This window comes from Mobula birostris, chromosome 30 (genome assembly GCF_030028105.1).
Source record: "Mobula birostris isolate sMobBir1 chromosome 30, sMobBir1.hap1, whole genome shotgun sequence".
Classification (NCBI taxonomy): domain Eukaryota; kingdom Metazoa; phylum Chordata; class Chondrichthyes; order Myliobatiformes; family Myliobatidae; genus Mobula; species Mobula birostris.
Window position 1 is genome coordinate 3,371,411 of NC_092399.1, and position 27,817 is coordinate 3,399,227.

At 41.2% G+C, this 27,817-nt stretch overlaps 1 protein-coding gene across 1 annotated transcript; it reads right to left on the bottom strand.

The window, feature by feature from the left end:
- Positions 1–3,057: 3,057 nt before the first annotated feature.
- Positions 3,058–27,380, bottom strand: LOC140190456 (stathmin-like). The gene is made up of 4 exons (XM_072247071.1): positions 27,303–27,380; positions 13,491–13,654; positions 10,061–10,252; positions 3,058–3,135 (listed from the first exon to the last, which is right to left on the bottom strand). The coding sequence occupies exons 1-4, from the start codon at positions 27,313–27,315 to the stop codon at positions 3,058–3,060; spliced, it is 447 nt and encodes a 148-aa protein (XP_072103172.1). The 5' UTR covers positions 27,316–27,380.
- Between the last annotated feature and the right edge of the window lie 437 nt (positions 27,381–27,817).

A 27,817-nucleotide genomic window follows, 5' to 3' on the forward strand; every position in this document is an offset into this window, starting at 1 on the left:
ATATTGTAAACAACTGGGGTCCCAGCACTGAGCCTTGCGGTACCCCACTAGTCACCGCCTGCCATTCTGAAAAGGTCCCGTTTATTCCCACTCTTTGCTTCCTGTCTGCTAACCAACTCTCCACCCACACCAATACCTTACCCCCAATACCGTGTGCTTTAAGTTTGCACACTAATCTCCTGTGTGGGACCTTGTCAAAAGCCTTCTGAAAATCCAAATATACCACATCCACTGGTTCTCCCCTATCCACTCTACTAGTTACATCCTCAAAAAATTCTATGAGATTCGTCAGACATGATTTTCCTTTCACAAATCCATGCTGACTTTGTCCGATCATTTCACCGCTTTCCAAATGTGCTGTTATCACATCCTTGATAACTGACTCCAGCAGTTTCCCCACCACCGACGTTAGGCTAACCGGTCTATAATTCCCCGGTTTCTCTCTCCCTCCTTTTTTAAAAAGTGGAGTTACATTAGCCACCCTCCAATCCTCAGGAACTAGTCCAAAATCTAACGAGTTTTGAAAAACTATCACTAATGCATCCACTATTTCTTGGGCTACTTCCTTAAGCACCCTGGGATGCAGACCATCTGGCCCTGGGGATTTATCTGCCTTCAATCCCTTCAACTTACCTAACACCACTTCCCTACTAACATGTATTTCGCTCAGTTCCTCCATCTCACTGGACCCTCTGTCCCCTACTATTTCTGGAAGATTATTTATGTCCTCCTTAGTGAAGACAGAACCAAAGTAATTATTCAATTGGTCTGCCATGTCCTTGCTCCCCATAATCAATTCACCTGTTTCTGTCTGCAGGGGACCTACATTTGTTTTTACCAGTCTTTTCCTTTTTACATATCTATAAAAGCTTTTACAGTCCGTTTTAATGTTGCCTGCCAGTTTTCTCTCATAATCTTTTTTCCCCTTCCTAATTAAGCCCTTTGTCCTCCTCTGCTGAACTCTGAATTTCTCCCAGTCCTCAGGTGAGCCACTTTCTCTGGCTAATTTGTATGCTTCTTCTTTGGAATTGATACTATCCCTAATTTCTCTTGTCAGCCACGGGTGCACTACCTTCCTTGATTTATTCTTTTGCCAAACTGGGATGAACATTTGTTGCAGTTCATCCATGCAACCTTTAAATGCTTGCCATTGCATATCCACCGTCAATCCTTTAAGTGTCATTTGCCAGTCTATCTTAGCTAATTCACGTCTCATACCTTCAAAGTTACCCCTCTTTAAGTTCAGAACCTTTGTTTCTGAATTAACTATGTCACTCTCCATCTTAATGAAGAATTCCACCATATTATGGTCACTCTTACCCAAGGGGCCTCTCACGACAAGATTGCTAATTAACCCTTCCTCATTGCTCAAAACCCAGTCCAGAATAGCCTGCTCTCTAGTCGGTTCCTCGACATGTTGGTTCAAAAAACCATCCCGCATACATTCCAAGAAATCCTCTTCCTCAGCACCCTTACCAATTTGGTTCACCCAATCTACATGTAGATTGAAGTCACCCATTATAACTGCTGTTCCTTTATTGCACACATTTCTAATTTCCTGTTTAATACCATCTCCGACCTCACTACTACTGTTAGGTGGCCTGTACACAACTCCCACCAGCGTCTTCTGCCCCTTAGTGTTACACAGCTCTACCCATATCGATTCCACATCTTCCCGGCTTATGTCCTTCCTTTCTATTGTGTTAATCTCTTCTTTGACTAGCAACGCCACCCCACCTCCCCTTCCTTCATGTCTATCCCTCCTGAATATTGAATATCCCTGAACGTTGAGCTCCCATCCCTGGTCACCCTGGAGCGATGTCTCTGTGATCCCAACTATATCATAATCATTAATAACAATCTGCACTTTCAATTCATCCACCTTATACGAATGCTCCTTGCATTGACACACAAAGCCTTCAGGCGCTCTTTTACAACTCTCTTAGCCCTTATACAATTATGCTGAAAAGTGGCCCTTTTTAATGCTTGCCCTGGATTTGTCGGCCTGCCACTTTTACTTTTCTCCATAGTACTTTTTGTTTCTACCCCCACTTTACACCCCTCTGCCTCTCTGCACTGGTTCCCATCCCCCTGTAGTGAACTAACCTCCTCACGCCCAGGCTCTTTAATTTGATTCTCACCCCCCAACCATTCTAGTTTAAAGTCACCTCAGTAGGCCCCCGCTAATCTCCCTGCCAGGATATTGGTCCCCCTAGGATTCAAGTGCAACCCGTCCTTTTTGTACAGGTCACGCCTGCGCCAAAAGAGGTCCCAATGATCCAAAAACTTGAATCCCTGCCCCCTGCTCCAATCCCTCAGCCACGCATTTATCCTCCACCTCATCGCATTCCTACTCTCACTGTCGCGTGGCACAGGCAGTAATCCCGAGATTACTACCTTTGCGTTCCTTTTTCTCAACTCCTATATGTACATTTAGGATCAAGATATTCAAATATGTTGAAGAGAAACCTTAATCTGCTGATCCCCAAAAACCTTTCAAATTTTTGAAAAATTCCTACCATTCAATATTTAGATCATGAAAAGTTTCAATTTAAATTCAACCCCACAGGACAGAATGCTGATGGCACCAAAAAAAAACACCCACCACACTGGTCTCAGGCACAAGCATGCATTGTCTACGCACAATCTAAAATGAATTAGAGGCAAAAATAAGTGGATGTAGGCAGGAATTATTCACTTTTATTTAGAGATTGCACTTAGGCATGTTAGGACAAGTACTCACTAAGACTAAAAATAGAACATTTAGCATGACAGATATCCTGGGCAGAATAGTTGAAAACGGCACTATTTCTGTGTACTATAGGCAATGCAAAAGTGGAAAAGATGCCCTAGCGCAGACAATACTGAGAGTGAATAATATCCCAGATTTTCCCCCTTCTGTTCTTCTCTGTCCCTCCCCGAAACCACCCACCTCCCGATTCAAAAACTATGTATGTTCTTATTCTTGGCCACCAATTTTAATAGTATTGTAAAAGAGTTGCACTCAACACTTTGGCTGCAAGTGCTCTTTAAAAACTATTTGAATACATTCAATTACTAGGTCAGACATTGTTGAACCATTTCTTCAGTTTCCTTGCTCTCTCTGTTCTTTCTCACTTCCTCTAGGTGCTTGTCCTAAATTGTACAAAGAGAAGTTTTATTTGGAAAACTGCTTAACAATATTATTTTCTGCTACACAAGTACAAAGTACAAACTTGTGAATAACTAGATTTTGGATGGATCAATTCTAAATTTTATAGATTAGGTCATATCAGACATTTAAATTGATAGGCTGACACAACGGTACAGCAATTAGTACTGTTGCCTCATGGTTCGAGGAATCCATTAGTGTGGAGGTCTCCCCATGACCACACTGCCTTTTCTGCCTCTGCTCTGATTTCCATCCCCATCCCAAACATGCGCTGGGAGGGCCTGGAGTTAAATAGCCTTACCTATGTTATGCTGTTTATTAATGGGATGTCCTTCAGAGGGCTTGTTTTCATTAATATTCTCTCTATCATGCCCAATATTTCCCCATTTATCCCTATTGCCACTTACCAATACTAAGTGATAATCTAAAATTGCTATTTAACCTACCAGCATAACTTTAGGATGTGGAAGGAAACAGGACAGCTAGCAGAAACCAAAATAACAGGAGGAATATGTTGTTTCAGGGATCAGTTGTGTTAGGATTGGTGAAAGAAGTGCTGTCCAAAGTAACAGAAGGAAAATTAGAGGACTTGAATCTTATTGTCTCTTTCTTTAACCCAGGGGTTCCCAACCTGGGTTCATAAACCCCTCAGTTAATGGCAAGGATCAATGGCAGATGGGCAGAGGGGGTGGGGTGGCTCTGTTGGTGAGAAATGATATTCAGTCCCTTGCGAGGGGGGACACAGAATCAGGAGACGTAGAGTCAGTATGGATAGAACTGAGAAATTCTACGGGTAGAAAGACCCTAATGGGAGTTATCTACAGGCCCCCAAACAGTAGTCTGGATATAGGGTGTAAGTTGAATCAAGAGTTAAAATTGGCATGTTGCAAAGGTAATGCTACAGTTGTTATGGGGGATTTCAACATGCAGGTAGACTGGAGGAATCAGGTTGGTACTGGACCCCAAGAAAGGGAGTTTGTGGAGTCCCTCCGAGATGGATTCTTAGAACAGCTTGTACTGGAGCCTACCAGAGAGAACGCAATTCTAGATTTAGTGTTGTGCAATGAACCGGATTTGATCAGGGACCTCGAGATAAAGGAGCCATTATGAGGTTGTGACCATAATATGATAAGTTTTAATCTACAATTTCAGAGGGAGAAGGGAAACTCGAAGTGTCAGTATTACAGTTGAACAAAGGGAACAATGGTGCTATGAGGGAAGAGCTGGCCAAAGTTCAATGGAACAATACCCTAGCAGGGATGACAGTGGAACAGAAATGGCAAGTGTTTCTGGGAATAATGCGGAAGGTGCAGGATCAGTTCGTTCCAAAGAGGAAGAAAGATCCTAAAGGGAGTAAGGGGAGGCCGTGGCTGACAAGGGAAGTAATCGACAGTATAAAAATAAAAGAGAAGTATAACATAGCAAAGACAAGTAGGAAGCCGGAGGATTGGGAAACTTTTAAAGAGCAACAGAAGGTAACTGAAAAGGCAATATGTGGAGAAAAAATGAGGTAAAGATAAACTAGCCAAGAATATAAAGGAGGATAGTAAAAGCTTCTTTAGGTATGTGAAAAGCAAAAAAGTAGTTAAGACCAAAATTGGGCCCTTGAAGACAGAAACGGGTGAATTTATTATGGGGAACAAGGAAGTGGCAGACGAGCTGAACAGGTACTTTGGATCTGTCTTCACTAGGGAAGACACAAACAATCTCCCAGATATAATAGTGGCCAAAGGACCTAGGGTAATGGATGAACTGAAGGAAATTTATATTAGGCAGGAAATGGTGTTGGATAGACTGTTGGGTCTGAAGGCTGATAAGTCCCCAGGACCTGATGGTCTGCATCCCAGGATAATTAAGGAGGAGGCTTTAGAAATCGTGGACGCATTGGTAATCATTTTCCAATGTTCTATAGATTTAGGATCAGTTCCTGTGGATTGGAGAGTGGCTAATGTTGTCCCTCTCTTCAAGAAGGAGGAAGAGAGAAAACAGGGAATTATAGACCGGTTAGCCTGACGTCAGTGGTGGGAAAGATGCTGGAGTCAATTATAAAAGATGAAATTACGACACATCTGGATAGCAGAAATAGGATCAGTCCGAGTCAGCATGGATTTACGAAAGGGAAATCGTGCTTGACTAACCTTCTGGAATTTTTTGAGGATGTAACTATGAAAATGGACAAGGGAGAGCCAGTGGATGTAGTGTACGTGGACTTTCAGAAGGCGTTTGATAAAGTTCCACATAGGAGATTAGTGGGCAAACTTAGGGCACATGCTATTGGGGGCAGAGTACTGACATGGATTGAAAATTGGCTGGCTGACAGAAAACAAAGAATAGCGATTAATGGGTCCCTTTCAGAATGGCAGGTGGTGACCAGTGGGGTACCGCAGGGTTCAGTGCTGGGACCGCAGCTGTTTACAATATATATTAAAGATTTAGATGAGGGAATTAAAAGTAACATTAGCAAATTTGCCGATGACACAAAGCTGGGTGGCAGTGTGAAATGTGAGGAGGATGTTATGAGAATGCAGGGTGACTTGGACAGGCTGGGTGAGTGGGCAGATGCATGGCAGATGCAGTTTAATGCGGATAAATGTGAGGTTATCCACTTTGGTGGTAAGAACAGGAAGGTAGATTATTATCTAAATGGAGTCAAGTTAGGAAAAGGGGAAGTACAATGAGATCTAGGTGTTCTTGTACATCAGTCACTGAAAGCAAGCATGCAAGTACAGCAGGCTGTGAAGAAAGCTAATGGCATGCTGGCCTTCATAACAAAGGGAATTGAGTATAAGAGCAAAGAGGTCCTTCTGCAGCTGTACAGGGCCCTGGTGAGACCACACCTGGAGTACTGTGTGCAGTTTTGATCTCCAAGTTTGAGGAAAGACATTCTTGCTATTGAGGGAGTGCAGCGTAGGTTCACGAGGTTAATTCCTGGGATGGCGGGGCTGTCATATGTCGAAAGATTGGAGCGACTGGGCTTGTATACTCTGGAATTTAGAAGGCTGAGAGGGGATCAGGGGATCTTATTGAAACATATAAGATTATTAAGGGATTGGACATGTTGGAGGCAGGAAGCATGTTCCTGCTGACAGGTGAGTCCAGAACCAGAGGCCACAGTTTAAGAATAAGGGGTAGGCCATGTAGAACGGAGTTGAGGAAAAATTTTTTCACCCAGAGAGTGGTGGGTGTATGGAATGCTCTGCCCCAGAAGGCTGTGAAGGCCAAGTCTCTGGATGCTTTCAAGAAAGATGGATAGAGCTCTTAAAGATAGCGGAATCAAAGGTTATGGGGATAAGGCAGGAACTGGATACTGATTGTGGATGATCAGCCATGATCACAGTGAATGGCGGTGCTGGCTCGAAGGGCCAAATGGCCTACTCCTGCACCTATTGTCTATAAAAAGGTAGGAAGCCCCTGCTTTAACCACTATGAACCAATAATCTTCCCTCTGTGCTGTACTAGGATTTACAGTGCCTATAAAAAGTATTCACCCCCTTGGAAGTTTTCATGTTTTATTGTTTTACGACATTAAATCACAGTAGATTTAATTAGGCTTTTTTGACACTGATCAACAGAAAAAGACTCTTTCATGTCAAAATGAAAACAGATCTCTACAAATTGATCCAAATTAATTACAAATATAAAACCCAAAATAATTCATTGCATAAGTATTAACTCCCTTCAAGCCAGTATTTACTAGATGCACCTTAGGCAGCAGTTACAGCCTTCAGTCTGTGTGGGTAGGTCTCTATTAGCTTTGCCTATCTATCCAGACACTGCAAATTTTCCCCATTCTTCATTACAAAACTGCTCAAGCTCTGTCAGATTGCATGGCGATCTCGAGTGAACAGTCCTTTTCAAGTCCAGCCATAAATTCTTAATTGGATTAAGGTCTGGACTCTAACTTGGCCACTCCAGGACCTTAACTTTGTTGTTTTTAAGCCATTCCTGTGTAACTTTGGCTTTATACTTGTGGTCATTATTTTGCTGGAAAACAAATCCTTCTCCCAAGTCACAGTTCTCTTGCAGATTGCATCAGGTTTTCCTTCAAGATTTCCTGTATTTTGCTGCATTCATTTTACCCTTTGCTTTCACAAGCCTTCCAGGGCCTGATGCAGTGAAGCATTCCCACAGCATGATGCAGCCACCACCATGCTTCACGGTAGGGACGCTGTGTTTTTGATGATGTGCGGTGTTTAGCTAATGCCAAACATAGTGTTTAACCTAATGGCCAAAAAGCTCAATTTTGGTTTCATCAGACCATAAAAAACTTCTTCCAGCCGACTTCAGAGTCTCCACATACCTTCTGGCAAACTCTAGCTGAGATTTCATGTGAGATTCCACCCCGCCCCCCCCCAACAGTGGCTTTCTCTTTACATTCTCCCATAAAGCTTCAACTAGTAAAACACCCAGGCAACAGTTGTATGCGCCAGTCTCTCCTATCTTAGCCACTAAAGCTTGTATCTTCTCCAGAGTTGTCTTAGGTCTCTTGGTGGCCTCCATCACTAGTCCCCTTGTGCACGATCACTCAGTTTCTGAGGACAGCCTGCTCTAGGCAGATTTACAGCTGTGCCATATTCTTTCCATTTCTTGATGATTGACTTAATTGTACTCCAAGGGATAGTCAGTGTTTTGAAAATTTGTTTACATCCATCTCCTGATTTGCACTTCTCAATGAACGTTTCTGTGGAGTTGCTTGGAGTGTAATTTTGTCTTCACAGTGTAGTTTTTGCCAGTATACTGGCTCACCAGCAGTTGGATCTTCCAGATATTTTTACTACAATCAATTAAAACATCTTGACTGCACACAACTGATCTCTATTTAACTAATTATGTGATTTCTAAGACCAATTGGCTGCACTAGTTATGATTTGGTGTGTCATATTAAAGGAGGTGAATATTTCTGCAATTAATTATTTTGTTTAATATTTGCAATTAATTTAAATCACTTTGTAGAGATGTTTTCACTTCGACACGAGTCTTTTTCTGTTAATCAGTGTAAAAAAACCCAAATTAAATCCACTGTGATTTAATGATGTAAAACAATAAAACATGAAAACTTCCAAGGAAGGTGAATACTTTTTATAGGCACTGTATTTATAAACTTCTTAAGAGGCCTTCAAGTAATAATAGAATTGTTATTATTCATTTTATTAAACAGTGTTCAGACCAACAACTTCAACCAAACAATACATGCTTTGAGAAAGGACTCTTTACCTCAGGAATGGAACTGGAAAGGCAAACATCAAAAAGGCATAGAAATCCATCTTCGGAGCTTATGTGGCTTAAGAGACGTTAATTTATGTTTAATCTTTAATTATCAGTGAACTCAAAGTCACTCTACTACTGCAATGCTGAACGGCATTATTTTCATTAATATTAACAATTTAGTCAGGAAACTCTTCAAAAAGAAGGGTCGATACATAAATAGATGCTTGTAAACAGATCATTTAGGTGTTGGAGTAGTTAAAAAAGACCTACTCCTCTTCCCCATTCACCATACACCTTCTATTTGTCTAACTGTCACGTTCCTTCAGCAAATTGGGACAAAGATCAGTTAATTAATTTCCCACGTGTACTCTAACAACAATTACAGAGGGAAAAACTATGGTGGCAGATATTGGGATATTCAGTAAAAGAAATGGAGCTTCGTCAAGAATATGGACAAAGCTTGAAGTTAGAATTGGAAACCTAAATTTTCAGGTTGCTTAAATTCACTAATATGAATACTAAGTCTGAATGTAACAACCATCCCTATTCAGATTCTCAGAACACATTGAAATACTTTGTTTTTAACTAGCATCCAACCTTCAAAACATATAGTTGCTGAAATATTAAATCTTACTTTATCTATGAATGCAATACTGTACGTACTTACACTTAAGAGTCCTAAATATTCATGGAAAAAAAAACTTCAGGTTCAAGCAACAAAAGTTTCATTAATGACTAAAGGCTTTAGCACTCACAAAGTGTATTTATATCTATTGCAAATCATTGATTTATTCGCTTTGAGATGTGGCCAAAATCTGCTATACGCAGACAAATTTTCTTTCAACTGATTATAGGTGTCCCTTCTCAGTAAAGTGATTTCATTGATTCCAAAAGAAAAATTTCAAATGATTAACTTTAATAGCCTTGGGGTAAATATTCCCATCTCTCCTTTGCCTTTATGAGTAACAGATCGAAATGAATTCTTTAACATGAAACCTGCAATCCAAGAGATGCAATCAAATGATTTGTTAGCTCTCTGGTCCTTCTTAGCTAAGAGGAAGAAAAACAATATTCCTTTTTGGTTTCTCCAAAGGTACATCACTTGTTCCAGCAAGATGCTTCCTTACAACTTGGTGTTGTTGCTAATTAATCACATCTTATCATCCCAGGTGGAATGCATGAGAACTTTACTGCTATTACTTTAATTTGTGGTGGTTCTCAGCAAGGTAGTGTCATATTTAAGCAATAGTTCCAGGCTGACTAAAATTCTTTTTCTCCAAGTAATAATCAACAGTACAATGAGTATAGGCAATTGTGCAATTTGTCTTGTGGCTGCATTATTAAGGAACATTTCAAAACACTTTCAAGGACCACATGTAATCTACAGTAAACTAAACAGATGAGTAAGGTCCAAAGTTTTATCCATGCTCCCACTAATTGTTACATACCCAAATCTTTAGAAATTAGATAATGCAACAATGAAAAGCTGTAAGAATCCATCTCGATTGTTATGAAAGCAGGCATCATAGGTTTGGGTCTGAGTGCTGCTAGCTCCCACAGAAACATGTCATCTACTGTCAAAGCTTAATTGGAGGAAAAAGCTTTAAAAAAACTGGAACACAAAATTCTTGCAGTAACCCTGGAAAATAAGCCATTCTGAATTTTACCTCCACTAGGAAAAAAAAATGAAAGTTAACTTGCCTTCTCACGAAGGCGCTCAAGCCTAGCAGCTAACTGGGCCTCACGGTTTTCCTTAATGAGCTCCATCTTGGAAATCAGCTTTTCTTCTGCCATTTTGCTGAATTTGTTATTTTCTTCAATTGCTCTCTGAAGCACTTCCTTTACATGTTCCTGTTTTTCAGCCAACTGCTTCAGAACCACTGCTTCATGTGACTTAGGGGGAAGAATAGAGATCAATTGTTCAGCTGAACATTGAGACTACAAGAGTTGTTTTACTAATTTAGTAATACAAGTCACCAAATGGGACAAAGCATTCAGTGAAGAAAAATAGTTTGAATCAGAAAAGTTACAATAGGTATGCTTCAATATCTTCAGAATTTTTTAATGTGACAAATCTGGGTCTGAAGCTTTATTAACATATAGAAAGAAACCACTTAAAATTGAATAAAAGTAGTACGCGTTAAGGACAGAAATGAACCAGAAAAGACACAAGCTTGGGAAACATGAAATAAATATTTTGCATGGACTCTTTCAAAATTAAAAACATGCTGGTGTGCTTCCTTTGACTACTTGCTTTTCTATTACTTATTTCCAGGTGCAGATCAAACCTTTCTCTTTATCTTCACAGTAGTCTTGCATGCAATAATGCTGAGTACATCTGTCCACATCACAAGTTAAAAACAGTATTCATGCAACCACTTATCATACAGTATAGTACATCACGTTATGGATGTTTAAACTCTGGAATGTGTTTAGTTCCAAGGTGACCACAATATGCAAATTTAAAAAACTACTGCCTAGTACTGATAATAGTAACAGTATAATCAACACTTACAATATTACCAATATTTTTACAATAGTAAGTATACAGTAATAAGGGTGTGGTCTACAAATTACAACAGGAGATAGAAAATGCATGACAAAATGGCAATGTTAAAATGGTCATGAGGATTTCAATATGCAGGTACATTGGGAAAAATCAGGTTGGTGCTGGATTCCAAGAGAGGGAATTTCTCGAATGCCTACGAGATGGCTTTTTAGAGCAGCTTGTGGTTGAGCCCACTGGAGGACCAGCTATTCCAGTTTGGGTGTTGCACAACGAACCAGAATTGATGAAAGAGCTTAAGGTAAAATAACCCATGAGGGGCAAGTGATCATAATATGATCAAATTCACACTGAAATTTGAGAAGGAGAAACTAAAATCAGATGTATCAGTATTAGAGTGGAGAAAAAGGAATTAGAGAGGTATGACAGAGGAGCTAGCCAGAATTGACTGGAAACAAACACTGGCAGGGATGATGGCACAGTAGTAATGGTTGGAATTTCTGGAAGCAGGATATATACATCCCAAAGGTGAAGTAGTACTCTAAAGGCAAGATAACACAACTATGGCTAACAAGAGAAGTCAAAACCAATATAAAAGCCAGATAGAGGGCAGATAATATAGCAAAAATTAGTGGGAAGTTAGATGATTGGGAAACCTTTAAAAACCAACAGAAGGCAAGTTAAAAAGTCATTAAGAAGGTAAATATGGAATACAAAAAGTAAACTAGCCAATAATATTAAAGAAGATATCAAAAGTTTCTGCAGATACAGAAAATGTAAAAGAAAAGCAAGAGTGGATATTGGACCGGAGGAAAACAATGCTAGAGGTAATAATACGGGATAAGGAAATAGCACACAAACTGAATTAGTATTTTGCATTAGTCCTCATGGTGGAAAACTCTAGTGGTATGGTGGAAGTTCCAAGTTCCAGGTATCAATGAGACGGTTCCTGGGAATCTGAAAGGTCTGAAGGTAGATAAGTCACCTGGACCAGATGATGTACACCCCAGAGTTCTGAAGGAGGTGGCTGAAGCGATCATGCAGGCATTAGTAATGATCCTTCAAGAATCACTAGATTCTAGAATAGTTCCAGAAGACTCGAAAATTGCAAATGTCACTCTACTCACTCTTCAAGAAGGGACAGAGACAGAAGAAAGGAAACTGTAGGGCAGTTAGTCTGAACACAGTGGTTGGGAAGATGTTGGAGTCGATTGTTAAGGATGTGGTTTCAAGATACTTAGAGGCACATGATAAAATAGGCCGTAGTCAGTATGGTTTCCTCAAGGGACAATCTTGCCTGACAAATCTGTTGTAATTTTTTGAAGAAATAATAAGTAGGATAGACAAAGGAGAATTGGTTGATGTTGGATTTTCGGAAGGTCTTTGATAAGGTGCCACATGAGGCTGCTTAACAAACTACGAGCCCATGGTATTACAGGCAAAATTCTAGCATGGATAGAGCAGTGGCTGATTAGCAGGAGGCAAAGAGTGGCAATAAAGGGTGCCTTTTCTGGTGGCTGCTGGTAGGTCTGTGTTGGGACCGATTTTTAAAATGTAAATATCAATGATTTTGTTGATGGAATTGATTGCATTTTTTTTTGCAAAGTTTGCATATAATATGAAGGTAAGTGGAGGGGCAGGTAGGTTTGAGGAAGTAGAGAGGCTACAAAAGGACTTAGACAGATTAGGAGGTTGGGCCAAGAAGTGGCAGATTGAATACCATGTCAGGAAGTGTACAGACATGCACCTTGGTAGAAGAAATAAAAGGGATGACTATTTTCTACAGGGGGAGAAAATACAAAAAACTGAGGTGCAAAGGGACTTGGGAGTCCTTGTACAGGATTCCCTAATTTGCAGGTTGAGTCTGTGGTGAGGAAGGCAAATGCGATCTTAGCACTCATTCCAAGAGGACTAGAATATAAAAGCAAGGATGTAATGTTGAGACTTTATAAAGCAATGACGAGGCTTTACTTGGAGTATTGTGAGCAGGTTTGGGCCCCTGATCTTAGAAACGATGTTCGGAAACTGGAGAGGGTTCAAAGGAGGTTTACAAAAATGTTTGGCCTGTTCAAATGATTGAATGGCTTGTCAAATAAAGAGTGTTTGATGGATCTGGGCATATATTCACTAGAATTCAGAAGAATGAGGGGTGATCTCATTGAAACCTATCGAATGGTGAAAGGCTTTCATAGATTGAATGTGGAGAGGATATTTCCTGTGTTGGGAGAGTCTAAGACCAGAGGACACAGCCTCAGAATTAAGGGACGTCATTTTAGAAGGGAGATGAGGAGGAATTTCTTAAGCCAGAGAGTGATGAATATGTGGAATTCTTTGCCATAGGCAGCTGTGGAGGCCAAGTATTCATGTATATTTAAGGCAAAGGTTGATAAGGTTCTTGATTGGTCAGGGTATAAAGGGATACCGGGAGAAGGCAGGAGATTCTGGCTGAGAAATTGGATCAGCCATGATGAAATGGCGAAGCAGGCTCGATGGGCCAAATGGCCTAATTCTGCTCCTATATCTGATGGTCTTGTATTTTTAGTTCCACTCCACTGTGACTTAGACAGACTCTTCAGTGTCTATGTTTAAGTTCTTATTAGTTCAGCTCATATTCTATATTAATACCTTTCGTCTGTTTTCTGCAGCTTCCATTTTTTTTTGAAGATCTTCAAGTGATCGATCTTTCTTGGGAGAAAGGGGAAACTCTGGAATTGCTTCAGCTGTAGGGCTCAAAATGATCTCAAAAGCTTGGCCTGAGGAACGTTTGTCTAGTTCCTTTACTTTAATATCTGAAATAAGAGTTGTTTCGCAACAAATAAAAGACATAGGTTAGTCCTTAAGTTGATTAATTGCACAGGTTTGGACCTACAGAATACATTTGATAGTTATATGAATAGTAGTAGATGATATATAATATAGAGAGGATCTTACTAAGAATAACTAGCCTTAAAAGAGAAATCACAAGTCTTTGAAGTACTCAATAAAACAGGTAACATCTGTGGAAAGAGGCCAACTGATATTTTCTTAAAATATTTATTCACTATACAGGAGGAAGCTATCGGGCCCTTGCCACCTTCTGTTAATCAATGCCATTCATAGAGTCATAGAAAAGTACAGGACAGAAACAGGCCCTTCCGCCCATCTAGCCTCTTAAATGTTGACATTGAGCTCACATGCACAACTTGCCCTGGCAGCTCGTTCCACACTCTCATAACCCTGAGTGAATAAGTTTCCCCTTGTGTTCCCCTTAAACCTTTCACCCTTAACCCATGACCTCTTGCTGTAGTTCCATCCAACCTCAGTGGTAAAAGCCTGCTTGCATTTACCCTATCTATACCCCTCAAAATTTTGTATACCTCTGTCAAATCTCCTCTCAATCCTCCCCATTCCAAGGAATAAAGTCCTAACCTATTCAATTGTTCCATGTAACTCAGATCATCCAGACCCAGCAACATCCCTGCAAATTTTCTCTGTTCTCTTTCAACCTATTTACATTTTTCCTGTAGGTAGGTGACCAAAACTGCACACACAATACTTCAAATTAGGTCTCACCAACGTCTTACACAACTTCAACATGACATCCCATCTCCTGCACTCGATACTTTGATTTATGACCAATGTGCCAAAAGTTTCTTTACGACCCTATCAACCTGTGATTCCACTTTCAATGAATTAAGGATCTGCATTCCCAGATTCCTTGTTCTACTGCTCTCCGCAGTGCCCTATCATTCACTGTGCAAGATCTATGCTGCTTGGTCCTACCAAGTGCAACACCTTGCACTGCTCTGCAATAAATTCCATCTACCATTTCCAACTGGTCCGGATCCCGCTGCAAGCCATGATTATCTTTTTTGCTGTTCACTACACCCTCAATCTTAATAATAAAAATAATAATAATAATGTACTTTATTGATCCCATAGGAAATTCTTTCATTAAATAACATTTAAAAACACACTTAGCAGTGTGCAGACTTAACTAATAATGTACAGAATTATAATATACACAATAATAATTTTCCAATGTGCAATAATAATGTATGAAATAATAAAACAGAGACTATTGTACTATGATGCGTGTTCTCCTGTCGCACAGAGATGAACTGTTGTATATGCTTATTGCATATATTGGTGTCATCCGCAAATTAGCTGATCCAGTTAACCACATTATCATCCAGATCATTGATATAAATGACAAACAACAATGGAACCATGGCACTCCACTACCCACAGCCCTCCAGTCATAAAGGCAACCATCTACTACCACTCTGCCTTCTCCCACAAAGCCATTGTCTAATCCAATTTACCATCTCATCTTTAATGCCGAGCAACTGAACCTTCTTGACCAACTTCCCATACGGGACCTTGTTGAATCCCTTACTAAAGTCCACGTAGACAACATCCACTGTCTTGTCTCCATCAACATTCCTGGTAACTTCCTCAAAAAACTCTATAAAACTGGTTAGACATGACCTACCATGCACAAAGCTATGCTGGCTATCCTTAATCAGTCCATATCTATCCAAATACTCTTATATCCGGTCCCTTAAAACACCTTCCAAATAACTTTCTCACTACTATTGTCAGGCTTACCGGCCTATAATTTCCTGGATTATGTTTACAGCCTTTCTTAAACAGTGAAACATTGTCTATCCTCCAATCCTCTGGTACCTCACCTGTCGCTAAGGATGATTTAAATATCTCTGCTAGGGCCCTGGCAATTTCTGCGCTTGTCTCCCATAGGGTCCGAGTGAACACCTTGTCAGGCCCGGGAGATTTATCCACACCAATTTGCCTCAAAACAGCAAACACCTCCTCCTCTGTAATCTATATAGAGTCCATGAAGTTGATGCCATTTTGCCTTAATCGTATATAGACTCTGTGTCTGTCTCCTGAGTAAATACAGATGCAAAAAATGCATTTATGACATTCCCATCTCTTTTGGCTCCACACATGGACTGCCATTTTGAACTTCCAGAGGACCAATTTTGTCCCTTGCAATCCTTTTGCTCTTATCATATCTGTCCTTCACCTTGTTTACTAACCAACCTCATGCCTTTTTTTTAGCCCTGATTTTTTTCTGAAGTGTTCTCTTGCACATCTTATACTCCAGAAGCATCTCATTTGTTCCCACCTGCCTATGCCTGCAATGCACCTCTTTTTTTTCTTAGCCAGGGCCTCAATTTCCTCCTCATTTCTCTCACATGCCCATCACAAAATTCCCTTTAATTACTTTTCCTACTTACTTTCACTAAGGGGCAATTGACAGTCACCAATTAACCTACCAGCACGTGCTTGGAATATGGGAGGTATACCCACATGATCATGAGGAGAATCTGCAAACTCCACAGATAATACCATAGGATCCCTGGCGCTACGAGACAGGAGCACTAACAACTAATCTACCTTGGCATCCTTCTTTTCATTTCAAATTTCCAGGTATTTTTGGTTTACCAATTAAAAGACACATTGATTCTAAGAGCCAGTTATGCTACAGGATATGAAGTATTATATAATTTGGTTTAAGTTGAACATTTCATACTGAATAGGACTAACCAGTTTCTCAGTGCACTTTTCTTGCTTTCATAAACCATTGTCCATTTATGGTGCATGAATGAAAATCTGTTTTACATTCTGGCTCTTTTACAGCAGTCTGCCCTCAAATGTTACTTTTTGCCTTGATTGTTGTTACCTCTAACATCAAATTACAGCTATTGATTTGGGAAAATAATAAATTCATTTTGATATATTTTGTTATAGAAGTCCAGTATAAACCTCCCTTAATAACTTCAAAGTTCAAAAGTACGTTTGTTATCAAAGTATATATACTATATACAACCTTGAGATTTCCAAGTTGTTGAAGTACATGATGAAAACAAAACCGGTTTCAATGATTACTCATAATGTTTACTTGCTTTAACTTAATTTGAAAATACTCTGTGGTACATGAATTGTTACAAAGCAGTCCTTATAAAAGGCTTAACAGTTTGTTTTTTTTCTGTATGATGCTGCCCAACCTGCTTTACTTCCTGTTATTTGTTCTTCATTCTACAAATACTAATTAAAACTTATCAAGTATCAGGGAGAGGAGAATGGTGCCACTGCATGCATGGAGAGAATCAAAATTATCGAGCAGTAAATTTATTCCCAAAAGGGGTTAACCAGATATATGGGACCTATTTTTGTATTTCAAATCAACACACACAAGATGCTGGAGGAGCTCAGCAGGCCAGGCAGCATCTAGGAAAAGAGTACAGTTGACGTTTTGGACCAAAACCCTTCACACCCAAGATGATCAACACCTCTGAGTATGCGCTACATATCCTTAGTTAGTCATGTAGGCAGATTTACCTCCTGCAATTATATCCAAGCCCTCACTGGTGTGGCCATGCTGTGAAGCAGAGCAGTTCTGTGAATGCCAATTAATCCTCAGGTGGTGGAACTGGATTCACTGGCAAACCCCAAGAGTATTCAGTTGCAATGCACAGATGTGCAAATTAGGGACATTGACGTAGCCAACAATTTTCATACAAACTACAACCCCTTTCCCCTCCACTTACATATAGGAATGTCTCAATCTGTGATTAATCATGATCTCAAAACTCACCAATTCCCACCACTTATCACCTTTCCGTCTCAGGATCCCTTCCCTAATCCTTGGTTGTGGGCATCCTTACCACTCCACCCACTCCTAATGATATAAGGCATTGACTCCAATCTTCTTCGAGAGAATTAGGGTGTTCAGCAGCAGTTGTCATGATTGGCCCCTTGCTCTGGTCAGGTAGCGAAGGGGCCAATCATGCCAATTGTTGCTGATCACCGTAATTCTCTAAACCGGGCTTGATCATATTTAATTATCTTACTGCTAGACTACTGGACGTTACTCCTATTGAAATTGCAGAGCTGTGAATGCAGCCCAGTCCATTACGCAAACTGGCCACTAGCTCTGTCTATATCTCCCACTATCTCAGGAAAGTAGTAAACACTGTTCCCTCTAAGCTGCACAGGTGCAGTAACTAAAATGCTCCTACGCACATGGCAGACCAATCGATTCAAAGAGAGAGAGCTTTGCACAGGTCAGGGAAAAGAGTTTGAAAAAACAAGCGTTTCACAGGGCTCAGCGCATTATCAGTGGACCAATCGATTCAAAGAGAGAGACCGCTTTGCACAGATTGGTGAGTAGAGCTTAAAGAGTTTAAAACAGGAGCGTTTCACAGGATCGGCGCATTAGCAGTGGACCAATCGATTCACAATTCATTAGCAGGACCAATTCAAAGTAAAGCAGGGCGGCCACTGTGTGAGTGGACCAGTGTAGGAGTGGGAACCTGAAGCTTTGGCGAGGAGGCACAGATAAGGCTTTTGTAGTGGTTGAATAAAAAGTCACTAAATTACAGCTAATTAAATAAAGTAGGGATGATGCAGGATCAGCTGATGTGCTGTAGCTGCACGATGTGGGAGCTGGTGCACCCCATTGTGGGTCCTGGTGACCACATCTGCAACAAGTGTTGGCTGCTCGAGAAACTTGGGATCAAAGTTGATGACCTGGAATCTGAGCTTCAAACACTGTGGCACATCAAGGAGAGGGAGGGTTACTAGAGGTAGTCTGTTTCTAGAGGTAGTCACACCCATTAGATTAGCTGCCTCAAATTCGATCTCTGGTCAGGGACAAGAGGGTGTAACTGTGAGTGAGGTGGATGTGGGATCCGAGAAACAGTGCTGGAGGAGCCTCAGCCCTTGAGCTTGTCCAACAGGTCTGAGATTGTTGCTCCCTGTGTGGATGAGAGTGGGGCTGTAGAAAGGATGCAACCTAACTGTGGCACTGTAGTTCAGGGAGCCATTCAAGAGGGGGGAACGAAGAGAAATGTAAAGCGGTAATTGGGGATAGTATAGTCAGGGGAATAGACAGAGTTCTCTTTTGTGAGGATAGAGTGTCCCAAAGGCTGTGTTGCCTGCCTGGTGCCCGGGTTCGGGACATCTTACCTGACCTGCAGAGTAATTTGCAGTGGGAGGGGAAAGATCCAGTTGTCGGGGTCCATGTGGGTACAAACGACATAGATAGAACGAGAAAAGACGTTCTGCTGAGGGAATTTGAGCTGCTAGGGACCAAGTTAAAAAGCAGAACCAAAAAGGTAGTAATCCCCTGGATTACTCTCTGAGCCATGTGCAAATTGGCATAGGGTCAAGAAGATTAGAGAGTTAACTGTGTGGCTCAAGGATTGGTGTGGGAGAAGTGGGTTTGAATTCATGGGAAATTGGCACCAGTATTGGGGACAGAGGGAGCTGTACCAATGTGAGGGGCTTCACTTGAATTGTGATGGGACCTGGATCCTAGCGAATCACATAACTAGGGCTGTGGGTAGGGCTTTAAACTAAATAGTAGGGGGTGGGTTCAACAGATTGGAGAAGAATAGATAAAGTAAAAAAGGTAAGTGTGGATAAAGATAAAGAAAAAGCAAAAAATAAAAAAGAAAAGTAAGAGTGGAGTGAAGAAAAGTCAAGTGTAAAAGAGTAAAAGATTACAAGATGTAAAAGCACAGTGAGTGCAAGGGCACTATTTGAATGCCCATAGTATTCGAAACAAGCTCAGCGAACTTGTTGCACAACTCAGTACAAAGGGGTATGATTTAGTGGCCATTACAGAGACATGGTTGCAGGGTGGAGAGGATTGGGAATCAAATATCCAAGGATATCAGGTAATATGGAAGGATAGGCAGGAAGGTAAGGGAGGTGAAGTAGTGCTCTTAATTAAGGATGAGATCAGGGCGATAGTGAGAGATGATATAAAATCTAAGGAGCAGAATGTTGAATCCATCTGGATAGAGATTAGGAATAGTAAAGGAAAAAAAATCACTGGTGGGAAGAGTTTATTGGCCACTGAATAATAACATTACAGTGGCACAGGCAATAAACAGAGAAATATCTGAGGCATGTAAGAATGGAACAGCAGTTATCATAGGGAACTTTAACTTGCACATAGGTTGAGTTAATCATTCACAGAATGCATCTGCGATGCTACAAGGGATCTTAGATGAAGAAGAAGAAGAAAGCCCTTAATTCCCAGTGGAGTCATCGGGATGCTGTCATGATGGCGTTTTTTTAGTAGGTTTTCTTATTTTTACGAGGCCGAGTTGCTAGCTCGACGCTCAACCCAGCACAGATGGAAAGCGTGCAATGGAGTCGGCTGGGTTCAAACTCGGGAGCCTTCGCTCCGAAGTCCGGCACTGATGCCACTACGCCACCAGCCGGCTCCATCTTAAATGTGACAGGTAAAATTAGTGATCTTGTAGCTAGGGATCCTCTTGGAAAGAGTGATTCAAGTATGATTGAATTTCTCATATAAATGGAAGGTGCAATAGTTCGATCGAAAACTAGTGTATTATGCCTAAACAACGGAGACTACAATGGGATGAGGGAGGATTTGGCTAGTGTAGACTGGGAACACAGGCTACATAGTGGGACAGTTGAGGACAGTGAATGACTTTCAAGGAGATTTTTCATGGTGCTCAGCAAAAGTATATTCCAGTTAAAAGCAAGGGCAGTAAGGGTGGGGAGAGCCAGCCTTGGATAACTAAGGAAATAAAAGACGGCATCAAACTAAAAGCTCATGCATACAAAGTCGCCAAGAGTAGTGGGAAACTGGAAGATTGGGAAAACTTTAAAAAGCAACGAAGTACCTCTAAGCCAGCGATAAAAAAAGGAAAGCTAGATTATGAAAATAAACTAGCTCAAAATATAAAAAAAAAGGATAGTAAAAGTTTTTATAATTAGATAAAGCAGGAAAAGGTGGCTAAAGCGAATGTCCTCCTTGGAGGACGAGAAGGGGAAATTGATATTGGGTAATGAGAAAATGGCTGAGGCTTTGAATGACTATTTTGTTTCAGTCTTCACAGTGGAGGACACATCTAATATGCCAAAGATAGATGTTAAGGATGTGATGGGAGGCGGGTACCTCGATATAATAGCTATCACTAAAGAGATAGTGCTGATCAAATTTGTGAGTCTAAAGATAGGCAAGTCCTCCGGTCCTAATGGAATGCATCCTAGGACACTGAAAGAAATGGCAGAAGTTATAGTAGAAGCTTTGGTGATGAATTACCAAAATTCTCTGGCCTCTGGGCAGGTCCCGGCAGATTGGAAGATAGTGAACATCATGCCACTGTTCAAAAAAGGGTGTAGGTAAAAGCCAGGTAACTATAGTTAACACCTGTAGTTGGGAAAATGCTTGAAACTATCATTAAAGACAAAATAGCAAGGCATCTGGAAAGAAATGGAACCATCAGGCAGACGCAGCATGGATTCAGCAAAGACAGATCCTGTTTGACAAACTTACTGGAGTTCTTTGAGGATATATCAAGCGCAGTGGATAGAGGGGAATGGATGGACGCTATTTACTTGGATTTCCAGAAGGCTTTCGATAAGGTGCCATGTAAAAGACTTACCCATGAGATAAGGATACATAGAGTTGGGGGTGATATATTAGCATGGACAGAGGATTGGTTAACTAATAGAAAGCAGAGAGTTGGGATACGTGGGTGTTACTCTGGTTGGCAATCAATGGTGAGTGGGTGCCGCAGGGATTGGTGCTGGGCCCGCAACTATTCACAATATACATTGACGATCTGGAAGAGGGGACCGAGCGTAGTGTATCCAAGTTTGCTGATAATACTAAATTGAGTGGAAAAGCAAATTGTGCAGAAGATACAGAAGGTCTTCAGAGAGATATAGATTGGTTAAATGAGTGGGCAAGGATCTGGCGAATGGAGTACAATGCTGGTGAATGCGAGGTCATCCACTTTGGAAGGAAAAATGAAAGAGCAGATAATTATTTAAATGGTAAAAAAAAATTGCAGCATGCGGCTGTGCACAGGGACCTGGGAGTCACAAAAGGTTGGTTTGCAGGAGTAGCAAGCTATCAGAAGGCAAATGGAATGTTGGCCTTTGTTGCCAGAGGGATTGAATTTAAGAGCAGGGAGGTTATGCTGCAACTGTACAGGGTACCGGTGAGGTCGCACCTGGAGTACTGCGTGCAGTTCTGGTCTCCTTACTTGAGGAAGGATATACTGGCTTTGAAGGCGGTGCACCAGGTTGATTCCAGTGATGAGGGTGTTAGACTACAAAGGGACTGTACTCGCTGGAATTCAGAAGAATGAGAGGAGATCGTACAAAAACATATAAAATTATGAAAGGAATAGATAAGATTGAGGCAGGAAAGTTGTTTCCACTGGTAGCTGACACTAGAACTAGGAGAAATAGACTCAAGATTCGGGGGAGTAGATGTAGGATGGAGATGAGGAGGAACTGCTTTTCCCAGAGTGGCGAATTAGTGGAACAGTCTGCACAATGAAGCAGTGGAGGCTACCTCAGTAAATATATTTAAGAAAAGGTTGGATAGATTTCTGCATAGCAGGGGGAATTAAGGAAAAAGGCAGGTAGATGGAGATGAGTCCATGGCCAGATCAGCCATGATCTTATTGAATGGCTGATCAGGCTTGACGGGCCAGATGACCTACTCCTGTTCCTATTTCTCATGTTCTTGTGGCCTTTGTTGCCATGCAGCTGGAAATTTATTTTATATAATGTTAATATAGTTTTGAAATACCCTGTAACTAATTATGTGTTAATGAATATAATCCATAAATTTTCTGACAAAAAATACTCAGCTAGTATTATGAACTACAATGGAACTGTTGCTTCAAGAATATCGCAGCAATATTGTGATTTCAAATTTGTTGTTTCTGAGAAAGTTAAGGCCTTTTCAATTATGACGCTTACTGACATGTTGAACTATGTGTTTAGAAACGAAGAATTTGAAGAACTGTCAGTTCTTGATGACATCATTGGAACTTTCCAAGCTTCTAGTACCGACTACAAAGTAAATTCATAAACTGAATCAAATGTAAATCGAAAAATAGACTAGAAGTGGAACATCTGGATGATCAAATGCTGATTAAGATGCATCTTTCATCTGGATGCAAAATTAATCTGGGCAGTGCTTATAGACAATGGATTTATAATAAAGCAGATGAGAAAAAGATTGTGAAACATGATTTTCTTTGTTGTACCCTTCAAAAACTTTTCACTGCATCTCAGGACATGGGACAATAATAAACCGATACCCAGCACACTTTCAATTCAGCTTTTTTGTAAAACTATAAAGACGTTATGCAGTGTCATATTAAATTTTTTCAGTGAGTTGAAATCAGGAGTGTGAGAGCAAGAGGCCCAGTGAGTTGAAACAAAGCACTGCAATGTTTAACACAACAAATCATTAACAGTTCATCTTACATACAGCCCATCACACACCACCACCTTCAACACTTCTGAGAGATTTCTGCTCTGTCCAAAGTACCAAAGTATGTTTAGTTCAATGAAACTGTGCCAAGTTAAGTCAAGTTTATTGCCACTTAATTATAAACACTACAAATTCAACACAAAATGAAGCCATGACAAGGGGTGGAAATTGTGTTAGAGGGGGGAGAAAGAGAAACAAATCCAAAATTAACCCTTAGCAGTCAGAAACTTTAATTGCAAAGGTAACCCTCAATAGATTTCACTCTCACTTATCCTTTGCAGACGATGATTACACTAGTTCCAAAGGATCTATCTGGATCTCTCTGCTACACTTCCATGCTGCCTCAGTGACACCATTTTTCCTGAGACCCACTTCAGTGGTGCACAGTAACAGTAGCTAGTACCATCTACAGGCTGACTCCTTAGACACTACCTTCCAAACCCAGAACCTTGACCAGCTAGAACAAGCACAGCAAGAGCATGGGAAATTGTCCTCCAAACTGCACACCATCCTGACACAGAAATGTATCACTGTTCCTTCACTGTCACTGGGTCAAGTTCCTGGAACTTTCTCCCTAACAGCATTGTGGGCATACCCACACCTCAAAGACTAGTCGTTCAAGAAGACAGCTCACCAGCACTTTCTCATGAGCATATACGGTAGGGCAATTAAATGCTGGTTCACCCTGTGAAGCCTACATTCCTTTAGTGAATATAAAGCTGTAATAGGGTGTCAAAGGTTACAGGAAGAAAGGAGAATGGGGATGACAGGGATAATAAATCAGCCATGATGAAACGGCAGAGCAGACTCAATGGGCTGAGTAGCCTAATTCTGTTCCTATGTCTTATGATCTTTCAACTACTTCCCCAAATCTTTCCCCAAATAGAAACATACAAAGCTTTGAAAGGGATAGATAAGATAGAAGTAGGAAAGTTGTTTCCATTGGTAGGTGAGACTAGAACTAGGGGACATTGCCTCAAGATTCAAGGGAGAAGATTTAAGACAGAGATGAGGAGAAACTGTTTTTCCCAGAGAGTGGTGAATCTGTGGAATTCTCTGCCCAGGGAAGCAATTGAGGCTTCCTCACAAAATATATTTAAGAAACAGTTAGATAAGTTTTTACATAGTAAGGGAATTAAGGGTTATGGGGAAAAGGCAGGTAGATGGAGCTGAGTTTACGGACAGATCAGCCATGATCTTAGTGAATGGCAGGGCAGGGTTGATGGGCCAGATGGCCTCCTCCTGCTCCTATTTCTTATGTTCTTTCAAAGTGGTAACTTTCTGCTTTCCGCAGGGATCACTCCCTACACAACACCCTTGTCCATTCGTTCCTCCCCACTGATCTCCCTCCTGGAACTTATCTTTGCAAGCGGAACAAGTGCTGCACCTGCCCCTACACATCCTCCTTCAATACCATTCAGGATCCCAAACAGTCCTTCCAGGTGAGGCGACACTTCAACTGTGAGTCTGTTGGGGTCATATACTGTATTCAGTGCTCCCAGTGTGGCCTCTTGTATATTGGTGAGACTGGACGTATATTGGGAGACCCCGCTTCGCTGAGCATCTACACTCCGTCCGCCAGAACAAGCGGGATCTTCCAGTGGCCGCCCATTTTAATTCCACTTTCCATTCCCATTCCGATATGTCCATCCATTGTCTCCTCCACTGTCGGGATAAGGCCAACAACACCTTATATTCTGTTTGGGTAGCCTCCAACCTGGTGGCATGAACATCGATTTCTCAAACTTCCAGTAATGCCCCCCCCCCCAACCATTTCCCATCCCCTTGTCCCTCTCTCATGTTATCTCCTTGCCCGCCTATCACCTCCCTCTGGTGCTCCCTCTCCCCTTTTTCTTTCTTCCATGGCCTTCTGTCTCTTTCATCAACTTCCTAGCTCTTTGCTTCATCTCTCCCCCACCACGTTTCACCTATCGCCTGGCGTTTCTCTCTCCCCTCCCCCCACCATTCAAATCGACTCCTCAGCTTTTTCTCTCCAGCCCTGCTGAAGGGTGTCAGCCCATAACATCGACTGTACTTTTTTTCCCATAGATGCTGCCTGGCCTGCTGAGTTCCTCCAGCATTGTGTGTGTGTAACTTTGACCTTCTGTCGTCAGGCAGATGGTACCGAAGTATAAGGTGGACGACTGTTAGGCTGTGAGACTTCTGAACATCCTGCTACCACTCCGGTACACATTATTTATGACAGTGTCAGTAGCATTATTCTTTTGTATATTTTACTCTACGTCTTATATGCACTTTATGTCAACTTGTACATATATCTACAAAAATTTTAATCTGTTAATATTATTTTATGTAGCGGCTTCTACCGGGCTAACCAAAGATGTTATTGCCTTTTTTTAAACATTTTTTTACGATTGCAAGACCTTGCTGGATATTAAGAACTGAAAGTACTGCAGGTCTACTGCATGAGTGAGTTGCCTGTTGGTGGAGAAGCTGAAGGAGCTGGACTTGGTGCAGATTGTACCGTTGCCTGCATCAGAGAGGCGTCGGAGGAGTCAGTGTATCAAGGCAGTGCGCAGTCTAATAGCGAGTGACTGTCTTAGTCGCTCTTCTTGTGATCACAGGACACCGTTGGACATTATTAATGTGAAATGCTGCATCCATTTCACAGATCTATTGGCAGACGGTAGAGGAAATGCATGGCCTTGGTTATAGCAAGGACTAGACATCAAGCTGCAGTGTCGTTTGTTTACTGCCGCCCAGGAGAGAGGCATTGGAGTTGGTGTGCTCCACTGGAGTGCTGGGGTGAAGAGGTGCAGCGTCCAATCTGCCCCCCAGAGTTTGCTCAGCAAAAGACAAACTGTATTGTATTTGACTGCAGACTGCTGCAACATTAATGGACTCAGGAACATGGACTATTTTTTTTGTGTGACTGTATTTTACTGCAGTCTTATATGTGCTATATGTGTCTTGGGCTGTGAATGACTGTTGGTACTGTGATTTGCATCTTGGCCCCAGAGCAGTGGATCAAAGCACTTGTTTCCATGCTGTATGATTCTAAACATAATAAATAGATTCAGGAATATCAGTCATCAGTGCAGTGGGCTCCCCCTTTAAGGGCAGGAACAATACATGAACTTGCTCATGTCCGAGACCGTATAGTTATAGGACTACCTAATCACAAGCATCCCCAGGCCAACATAGTCCAATTTTCCCTACAATATTCCAAAAGGAGTGTTGCACAGGAAATGACATCAGCCCAAAAGATCCTGATGTGGAAATTCCAAAGAAAATTGCACAATTTTACAGCAGGACATCCCAATATGTAGAATAACACACATTTGTGCGCATGCGCCGGTCGTGCATGCAGCCTGGTACAGCCGTTCCGATCTATTCTTTTACTTTCTTCTTCTTACTTTTTAATTTACGTTATTTTTTGTATTTTTTTCTCACGATAACACGTCGAAGCTGCACCCTCTCTAATATGCTGGTAGAGAGAGTTTTATTTGGGTTTTCTTTAGCACTGGAAATGGTTACATCCTGACATGCGGGACAGAAGCAAGGTCGCATTGGGTATTCCACGGACCAGCAAATTCCGGTCAGCTTAGCGAACAGAGCGGCAGACACCCCTGTTGAAATCCGGAGGAAAACACACAGAGGGGGATCACAAAGCCGAGGAAGGAGAACCGGGTCGAGACAACAGAGACTTTTGGAGAAGAGGAGTTCGGTGGGTAATACCATTCTGCCTGACCTGAAGTGCACCGAGAGCGGTAAGCGGCGTGAAGGAGTGGGGTGCTTACTGATCTGGCTAACAACGGATGGTGCAATCCAGGGCATATTACGATCGAGGAACGTGTTTACAGACTGGATATTGAACTTTTTACTGTTGGACTTCGGCCACATTCCACTGTGATACAACACTTGGCGGCACAGGAGGTCGTTCCTGCCTATGGCCATCGAACATGCAGTTCCTCTCGTGGAGGGTCAGACACCCTGAGCCAATAGACTGGTCCTGGACTTATTTTCCATCTGGCATAGTTTGTATTTTATTGTTTGATTGTGGGGGTTTTTGTATTGCTATATTTACGCTCTATTCTTGGTTGGTGCGGCTGTAACGAAACCAAATTTCCCTCGGGATTAATAAAGTATATCTATCTATCTATCTATTAAACTGAGATCACACTTACCAGTACAAGCCATATTCTTTAGAGAAAACACAGAACTAAGTTCTACAATTCAGGAAAAGATTCAATGCAAGAGAATCTGTAAAATGAGCATAAAAGAAATCAGAACAATACTCAATTCTGAAATTTGTTCAAAGCAGCAAGTCAGATTAAATCAATTACAATAAAAGCTACATTGAAAACTAATCTGCCTATTGTTAAATCACAAAGTGATTCAACAATGATGCATATTAAAGTGACTTCATAACAGTAAAACGTTACAATGCACTTAGCAAGTTTGGCATCTGTAAAAACAAAATTGTTGAGCCATAGAAAATATAAGGGCAGATGAAATGGTTTTGAGAATTCCAAATTTTACAGCCAAGGCAGCAAAAAGCATACACTCTGATCATTAAGCATTTAAAATAGGGAAAATGCAAGAAGTCAGAATTGTTAAAACACAAAGTTCTGAAATATTTGTGCATTTGTGGAAATTACAGAAATGGAGACGAGATTGCATGAAGTTTTGAACTGAGAGC